Source organism: Chaetura pelagica, unplaced genomic scaffold, assembly GCF_000747805.2.
Source record: "Chaetura pelagica isolate M959 unplaced genomic scaffold, ChaPel_1.0 scaffold346, whole genome shotgun sequence".
In the NCBI taxonomy this organism is placed as follows: Eukaryota; Metazoa; Chordata; class Aves; order Apodiformes; family Apodidae; genus Chaetura; species Chaetura pelagica.
Genome location: NW_009953797.1, coordinates 2,745,822 through 2,755,020, shown reverse-complemented (window position 1 = coordinate 2,755,020; position 9,199 = coordinate 2,745,822). Strand labels below are relative to the sequence as shown.

Here is a 9,199-nt window from a genome sequence, read left to right as displayed (position 1 = left end):
GTAGGGAAAATAATTTAAAGATGTAACTCTTTGATAGGAACATGTATTCTCTAAATTTTGATCGTTAAATCCATCAGGAAAAACTGCAGATTGTTTTTTATTCTTTGGGACATGGGAGCATTTCAGTAGACATTGAAATGTAAAGGAATAACAAGGAAATTAAAGGCTAAAATAGAATCTGAAGCATAAGTAGCCAAAAGCTTGTAATTAAGGCCCAAAGTTTTTAGTATGTCACAAATAAGAACTCTAGCTGTGAGATAACTAAAATTATAGGTAATGCTTACTTGTTAATGAATTCCAGTTAATTCACAACTTAAGGCAAAAAATATAGTTACATAATTCTGAAATAACTTTAATAACAGGAAGAAACTCAATGGTCATGTGAGCAGCTGCTTAATGTCTGTTTCCAGCTAAAGAGTAAAAAAATGTTTATCTGTAGAAAAAATGTAATGGTGACAAAGATTTATCCTTTCATGATGGTAGCTTAGTTAGAAAAACTACTTATGATACCACCCACTGTAAATGTTGCTTATAACTAATAAAAATTATCAAAAGCCTGATGGGAGAGAAAGAAAATTCTGTGAGCTGAGGTCTGTGGAGGGAAGAATGCAGGAAACAAAGTCACTTCAGTTACCTCCAAAAAACAACTTCAGATGATTTTTATAAGTCAGTGGAATAACTAACACCCTGGAGAGTACAAGCTCTTTGGCTTCTTCCCCCCACAATCTTGAAAGACCAAAAGGTGCTCAGTTACTTTGAAAGGAGAAATCCAAAACTGATCTAATTTGAAGATCATAATGATGGAACTTACTGCCCCACAATGTGGTAATTAAAGAAAAAATAGCAATGTTTAAAGTAGAGATTACATCATGATACAACTCAGCCTACATAAGTTTGAAATTTTTTTTTAATGCAAATCACAGGTTTAAGTTGCATTTATTACATTTTGTTGAAGTCTGATTTCTGAATAAATTAGTTTGGATATTTCTGAAGAAATTAGCTTCCATTCTAGCCCAGACATCAGCTTTTGCAGCATAATATAGAGGCCATGGTCAGAGGTGGGATTCTGAACTACAGCAAGAATAGCACTTTTATTCCTAAGAGATGCGTAGCAAGTTTTATGGTTGGATTTTGCTTTATTTTCTTTTATTATTTTCTATACCAAATCTAATACAAGTATGCTTGAAAGCTGAGATGCAGGCACACTGCAGTTCAAGGTTCCAGGTTAAGTGACACATTAACAGATTTTTTTCAGCTGTGTTTGAAGAAAGATTACTCAAGAAAATGTTTGTGCAATCCCATACCAAATTGGTATTTTTCTTATAAAATATGGCCTCTCTCAAGTCACATGGTTTAGTAGAACTTGTGAGTTTTGACTTCAATTTTTAAATGTTTTTCTTTCCCAGCTCTACTTTACAGTGCATTTGGAGTCATCATTGAAAAAACAAGAGGTGCAGAAGATGACCTGAACACCATAGCTGCTGGAACCTTGACAGGAATGCTGTACAAAAGCACTGGTAGAGTAGCAGATTGTTTCTAGTTTTCCTCTTCTTGTGTTTTATCCTAGTTAACTAGAATTCTCATTACTTTTACTAATTGCTGTCTGCCTCTGAAAGTTGGCAATGTAAAAATGGTCCAGTAGGAACCAAGACACATTAGTTCAATATTCTCTAATCCACACATTGTTCTTCACACAGCTAAGACTACTTAAGGAAAACTTACACTTAAAAAAAACTGCAGCTGAATTAAATTAGATTCTTTTCAACTTGCACAGGACTAATAATAATAATGAGAGCCAAATTATGTATCTATATGGAATATGAAATGTTTACTCAGATTTATAGTGAGTGTTTAAAATGCTTGCCCAGCTCAAGCTGAAACTTCCAAATGACTCACATGACATACACAAACTAATACATTTATAAAATTATTACTTAGCTGTTTGTGAAACTTGTATTGTGGTAGGATCCTACTCTTTGCATAATACTCTAAAAAAACAACATTATTTGAGTACAGCAGGGATTTAAGGTTAGTTTACTGATGCATACTGAACTGTTTGCAGAAGAGAGGGTCTGAGTTTCATCATCAAAACACCTGTTAGCACGTAGTCCAAGCTCAACAATTGGAGGGATCATCTTTTTTAGAGGATTATGGGGTACCATGTTCTGACATTACCAGAGGAAAAAAGTATAAGTTTTAAGTACCTCAATAGAGGTTTGGCTATAGGATTCACTGGGCTTTTACTTAGGAGAAAATTCTAGCATTAACCTGTGTACTTCTACAAATCTAACTGAGCCACATGTCTTAGAAGTGTTCCTAAAGGCCAGTGTCATATATGGGGCAAAACATTTTGAGAAGTCTTCTTTTCCTGTTGGCCTAGACTAATTGAAACAAAAAATAATTGGCTTAAGCAGCCTTCATAAATACTAACTTGTGCACTTAACCTTGAAAGACGCATAGCTGTCTTACAGTGAGCTACTGATTTGAGGTTTCTGGAGTAAATATAACCGTCTCACCATATTACGAACAACAGCTGGGTAGGTTAACTGAGTACAAGTCTTTAACATTTTCTGTAGAAAGTTATAAAGAAGAACTGCCATCTTACATTCCAGCAGAAGCTTCCCCCTTACCTTTCAGAAGTATAGAGTTGGCATTGTGTCTGTTCTTGGCACAGTGCACCTGTGCATAGCTGCTCCAGTCACATGCACAGTCATCTGACAGTACAAAAATTTTTCTTACCAGAGCTCAGTGTTTTTTACCAGACTTTTGTTTTGTAACCTAAGATCTAGTGAGCTATTAAGTAGCACTGATAAAGGTAAGTGTAGTCAATAAGTCTGTATTAATTACAGTATTATATTTCAAGTACAAATGTCATGTGTTGTGCCTGTGAACTGTACCTCACAGAAACTCAAAAGAAATTTTTTCACCATATGCAGGGAGTTTGAGAGGCACAGTAGACCTTAAAGGTCAAGGATCAGTTCTGTAAATGAAAGAGATGATATTCACATCTGTTCAAAGAATTTAGTCCCAATCTTGCTTCCCTTTTTTTTTTTTTTGGATGCTCTATCCATCTGGCTGCTTCTCCCTTGCTTCCTCTGCTGTCATCCTACACCAGAATACTTTTTGTAATTCTGTGTGGTAGACCTTCCCTCTACGTTATGTCTTTACCCTGCATCAATAAATATTTACAAAAAAAACCTTGAATATTTAAACCATATGCAAATGTCAAGTTCACATCTGCGATATATCACGGTTGTAATAAATTCCTGTGTTACATGGGATGCTATGTTGCATTGGCATTAAAAAAAGGAACATTTAAAGCCACCAGGGATATTTCCATTACAAATTCCCGTGTTTTGGTGTCAGCTGGCAACTCCCACAAACATACCATTTCAAATCAAGGCTGTTCTGTAATCCACAAAAGGTGGAAATAGTTGGAGGCAGTGTCTTTCAGACACTGAGATTTACCACTTCCATCATGCCTGTTTTGTAAAGAGATCAGGAATGTTTTTCAGAAGCAGCTATAAAGCATGGTAGGGTTTTCACTGTGACTTTCTGGTTTATGTTTAAACATAACATTGATGGAAGAATCATATCAGCAACCCTGCTGCACTGGAAAATGCTCTTGTGTACACTACAAAGCCTAGATTGAATTTCTTAAATTATTAAGCCCTTGCTGAGAGGGATGAGTGTAGAGGAGAAAGAAATTAGTGGGAAGACACTTTAAAGGCTGAGGTTTGTTGCTCCAAGCTGGTCCCAGTATTCATAGTTTGTCCTTGTAGAGGTGTTAATCATTACCAAAATGCCAGCAATCAAACAAAAAAGGCTTTCCAAAATAGCCACATTTTAAATCCACTAGATTGTGAGCAGTTTTGTGCAACACTACTTAACACACAGCTTGTGTGCAAGAAGATAAAAGAGCTTTAAAAAGTCTACTAGTATGGACTGTGGAAGTTCAGCCCTTCCTCACTGAAAGGGGCATTAATCACTGAAAGTTCACCATTGCTCATGACTAAAGCAGTTAAGTCCCCAGGAGTTCTGCTAGCCCTCCTTGGAGTGAATTAGACACTGTTAACTTGCCATGATAAATCACACGTCAGCTGGAATCCATCTCAGCACACTGTGTGGCTTAGGGTAACGTGCTGAACTGAGTAAAATCAGTGAAACTGCTAGCACACTAGTTGATCCCTTTGACCAAAGGGATCTCTAGTGTTCATACTTACTTGAAATGAAATTTTATGCCAAGATGACAAACTGAATGTTCTGGGTAGAAGTTGAGTGACAGGTGAAAGAAAAACCTTTGTGTTCCTTTGCCAGTGACATATGTAGTAGAAATGTTGCAATTTAATCAGTCCTGCCTGAGTTTGGCTAAAAGGGAGTCTGATGTTTTAAGTCCAGGAGGGTGGTTTTTCCATTTAATAAGGTACCATTACTTAGCCTCCCATTTCAAGCAAAGGTGGTGCCAAGATTTTTCTGATAAATGTTATGAAGCACAAATCCTAAGCCAAACGTTTAGCCCTCTTGCATGCGTTTTCAAACTCTTGTAAATCAAACATCTTTATTATGTTGTTTTCATAATCGTATTAGCCTCTGAAAGTAGGAAATAATCAAGATTATTATTGTCACTGTGCACTGTGTCACTACCATTCCCTCCCACCGTGAAAGTGCATGTGGTTCTAGTCACCACGTCACAGAGGTTCAGCTAGCAGGGTGAGGATCTTACACTCCTCCTCAAGCACACAGGATCAATCACTCAAGAAAGAGATACTGAGCTAGGTAGGACTTGGGTCTGAACCAGTGTGACAGCCATTAATTCTCATTGAAATTCCTGACAGACACTTCAGTAAGCAAAAAAATTTCAATAACCTTTACCTCTTATCTGAGGGTTACACAGGTTGTATGTATTCTTAGGGGTTTTTTTTCTCTTAAGGTTAGGGAAAACAGGAACAAAAAGGGATTACTTTGTTTACTGAACTTCTGTGCAGTAGGAGCCTGATACCAGATAGAGCATCTCATGCTCGTTGCACAATAGATGTTACATAATTTTGGTATGAAATGGTGTGCAAAAGAAGGGAATTGCATGCCAGCAATAGATGAAGGGAGTAATTGTCATTTTAAGGCTTCAGAACACAACCCTGAAAAGTCAATACATTATGAATTATGAAGGGCTAAATGTTTTATTGCTAGCAGTAAAGTCTGACCAGACCTGCTGATCAGTTTTCTGACATGCAGTGGGTAGGAGTTCAGAGCAGTTGTGTTCACTAACTACTTCTTGAGCTAGAAAAGCCCCTCCCCTTTGGGCTCAAGCTGTGTTTTTCACTGGGCCAAACAGGTGGGTTTTTTGTGTGTCTGGTGGGGAGGGGAAAGAGGAGCTTTTTGCAGATTGCTGTAGGTAGGGCCCTAGGATATAATTTTTTTTAAAAAAGTAAAGGATTTGCTTTTGAACTTAGAAGTTTGGGGCTATCAGATGTTTTAGAAATTAAAACCATCTGCTAAAACCTGCTTTCAACATAACAAGTCTTTAGGACTATTAATCAAATGCTATTTAGTGAGGATTTTGTTTCATATCTGAATTAAGGAAGAGATAAGGGCAAAGTACAAGCAGGTGCTACAGGCAATAGCATTTTGAGGCTGAGTTGAGACCTAATGTCTAAGAGTACATGTGGCCACTGAGAGCAGTGATGCCTTCTGCACAGCTCTGCCAAGCAGAAACAGTGAGCAGAGTTCTCAGAGCTGCAGGGACTTTCAGAGTTCTTGCTGCCATTTGCAGTGCCCAAAGAAGTCTCGTGTCCATCAGGTGCTGCAGGTCTCTCAAGTGAGAAAGCAGGGAATTTCAGTAATGTTTGCAAAGTAATTTCAACAGGTTTAATACTTCTAGACTTGTAAAATAAATTACAAATTCTTCCTGATTTTCTAGTTTAGCCTTCACACCACAGTAACTACTATTGTGCAAGTTGCCTGATGTCAAAATACCTGCTTTCAGAACTGTCTGTCTGCTGGAACTTTCAAGTTATCTTGCTCAGACACGCAAGATTAGAGGCTTACAACCGTGTTTGTAGCAGGGTTTGTCAAGGCAGACTTGATATCAGAAGCTTCCAGAGAGTGCTTGTAGAGGAGGGGTGGGAACGTGTTCTATCATGCAAACACAGCTGGGATGGGAGTGGAGAATTTTTATTTTTTTTTAACAAGGTAATCTTCTCAGAGGGCTTAATATTTCCTGCCCAGCAACTGGGCTGCATCCTACACTGTGTTATTGTTTGAAGTCTGCCACAGACTTGGAGGTATTTACGCAAATGCAAATCTAACCCATTAGGTAAAGGGAAGTTTTTCCTTTTTTTCTTTTTGTAACTACTGTGAATAGTTCAGAAACAAGATGCAACTGCAACAAAACAAAATTACTAGTGAAATTTTGTAGCAGAAGCATAGGGAACTTGGTAGGAAACATTTCTTACTTGCTTCTTGGTTTTTTTTCTGACTCAGTAATGCACTTATACCAAATGCACACATTTTGTTCCTGTTCATGGAACAGACTTCCACTGAAACAGCTTCTTCAGCAAAGTCCCTGAGTTGTCTGGACAAGACCTATGCCCTGTGGCTGATACTTTATATATAGATTCAGAGCTGCCATCCTTAGCTGACTAACCTCAGCACATGAAATATTAACAACAGTTTTTGTGTTAGGAGCACTGTGTCATAGCAGCACAGTGTCTAAGTCTGCATGGATGCTGGAAAGTGGCTCAGTTGTGCAAAATAATGAAAATACTTTTTTTTTGTACAATCCTGACTTCATAGAACCTGGAACCAGGCTTGATCAGCCTTCAACCTACCTTTCTGCCATAAGAATAGAAGTTTAAGGGGAAAGGAGGGGAATTGAATCTGGTGGCTGAGGGAAGAGTCTGTGGGAATAGTCATAACTCTGTGATGTGTTGCATTCTCTGAGAATGTTCCTCATTTTGTGCTTTTCCTTGTACACTGTAATGGTTAGGAGCCCTTTTTTTTGGCAGTTGCTTCTGGGAGCAATTGTTTCCTAATATGAAGAACTGAAAATCAGACTCTAATGTGTTAATTTTTCCCCAAAGTGATGAAGAGTTTTTAGAGATTATCTCAAATACGTGTTTCCATAACACATCCTTGAAATTTCACCTGTGGCTTTTTACCAGAATCTGCTTGCACATAGTTAGCTCTGTGTAACCAACTGCAACCCCTTCATGTGAAAAGCTTTTTGTGCAACGAATTCAAGATGAGTTGTCAAAAATAGAAGTCTGCATTTGCATTCCTAAATGCTAGTTTCGGCACATAGATGCATAAACAGCATGGCTTTCCTCTGAGGTGTTGAGTTCCCAACAGTTAGGGCAGTGAATTCAGGCTTATATCCCAAAAAACCTCTTGGATCATCAAAGCTGGTCTGGCAGTGACATTTCTAGAAACTGTGGCTAGATATGACCTTTAAGGACCAAGTCCAACCTCTGCTATCACTTCTGCAGTTTCTTGGTATCATTACATGCCTGAGCAATATAGGTTTAACAACTCCAATGCAATCTATTTAATCTTGCAGCACAGGTAATGCAGTCTCCATTTAGCTGATGCAAACAGCTTCTTGCCCCACTGCAAGCCTAAATGCAGTTACGGGAGACAACTTCATGACCCATAATGGGAAAAAAAGCAACAAACCACTGATTACTGAGATCTACTTCATGTCAAGTTTAGGAACATGAACTCCACTGTCAGTTTCACCAATAAATCAGGCAGGATTTACCTAGCTGTAAGCAAAAACTGGCCTTGTTCTCTATGCTGAACACATCTAACTTGTTTCAGCTGGGATTGATAAGCATTGCAGAATCAAACTCACTGAAGTTTTCCTAATGTTGAGGGTCATGTTCTCAGTGTTCAATGCATTCTGGGAGCTTTACTAAGGCACTTTTCTCCTATTGATAAATAGAAACATTCTGCTGTTCAGTAAAAACAGCAGAAGTCTCTGCTACCACAACACCTGCACAATGGCTGCTGGTATTGGCCAAACATGCCCTGAATTTTTACCTTCACAACTTGAAGCATCTTCAAGTCTTGAGTGTGCAGTTAAAAAAAACCATGCATATGTTTTTTATTTTAATTGCCTGACTCAATATTTGCCATTGCAAAATAATAATTTTTAAGATTAATAATAGTAAGGGTAAAGAAAGTTGTTCAATGCATGTCCCAGTTAATTCTTTGCAGTGGATCTCTTTCATCTACTTCTTAATTTTTTTTCAAAAGGTTTTAGAATTCCAAAGACACAAAAGTAGTGATAAGATCTCCATAGTAGCCCTCATGAATCTCTGGTGCCCAAGGTCTCGTCCACATCAGCTGCTGCTGTGTTAACTTCTTCCTGCCCTTTCTCCTTCCTCCCAAACCTGGTTACCATAACTGACAAACGTTGTTAAAAGTCAAAATCCAAGAGTTCTTAGAGGAGGAAGAGATCATCTCTGTCTGAAACACCTGTGTTCAGGACAGCTGGAATAGACTAAGTAGGAACTGGGAAAAGCCATCTTGGCTTTGAGTGTTCTGCAGTGGTTCACTCAGGCAGAAGCACTAGCACAGATGGAGAGGAAGTTGCACCAGCAGAGGTGGTGTCAGGACCTTTCTTGATCCTGGGAGCAGGCTCAAGAAGGAGAGTAGAATTAGCACAGGTGCCCTTTCCGGGAGCATATTCAGAAGAGAAAAACTGGTTCATTAAGATTTGTCTGGATTTGCACAAGCTTCTTGGAAGTTGCTTGTGACAGACAGTTTCCTTGGATACAGCTTGACTGGTTTTACCCTGTTTTGCAGCTGGCGTGCGTGGGATCGCGCGAGGCGGCATCGCTGGCCTGACGCTGACCGGCCTCTACGCGCTGTACAACAACTGGGAGCACATGAAGGGCTCCCTAGCCCGGCAGTCCCTCTGAGCGGGGCAGCACGTGGGACGAGGACACGCTTGCTCAGCCCCCAATCCATCAGCTGTGAGATCTGCCTGGTGCCCCTTGCTATTTTCTTTACAATTAGTGTGGAACAGAAGGATGCTATGCTGGGAGGAACCTCTTGACACTGTGTAGCTGGACTGGCCCTTTCTGCCAGCCTGTCGCTGGAGAGGCAGCAACATTTGTTGGACCTGCAAGTGAGCAGAGTGGCCACTGAGACAGAGCCTCGCTGACACACTGGCCAAGCCACCCCGGGGCACGGGCAC

The 9,199-nt window shown here is 39.4% G+C and overlaps 1 protein-coding gene across 1 annotated transcript in view; it reads left to right on the top strand.

Moving 5' to 3' along the window:
* Window positions 1-9,169, top strand: part of LOC104391791 (mitochondrial import inner membrane translocase subunit Tim23) — a 14,976-nt gene extending 5,807 nt beyond the window's left edge. Inside the window, exons 5-6 of the mRNA XM_010001130.1 lie at window positions 1,407-1,517; window positions 8,806-9,169. Of these exons, the coding sequence (XP_009999432.1) occupies window positions 1,407-1,517; window positions 8,806-8,921 (227 nt within the window). The 3' untranslated portion in view covers window positions 8,922-9,169. The remainder of the gene's footprint in view (window positions 1-1,406; window positions 1,518-8,805) is intronic.
* The last annotated feature ends 30 nt before the right edge of the window (window positions 9,170-9,199 follow it).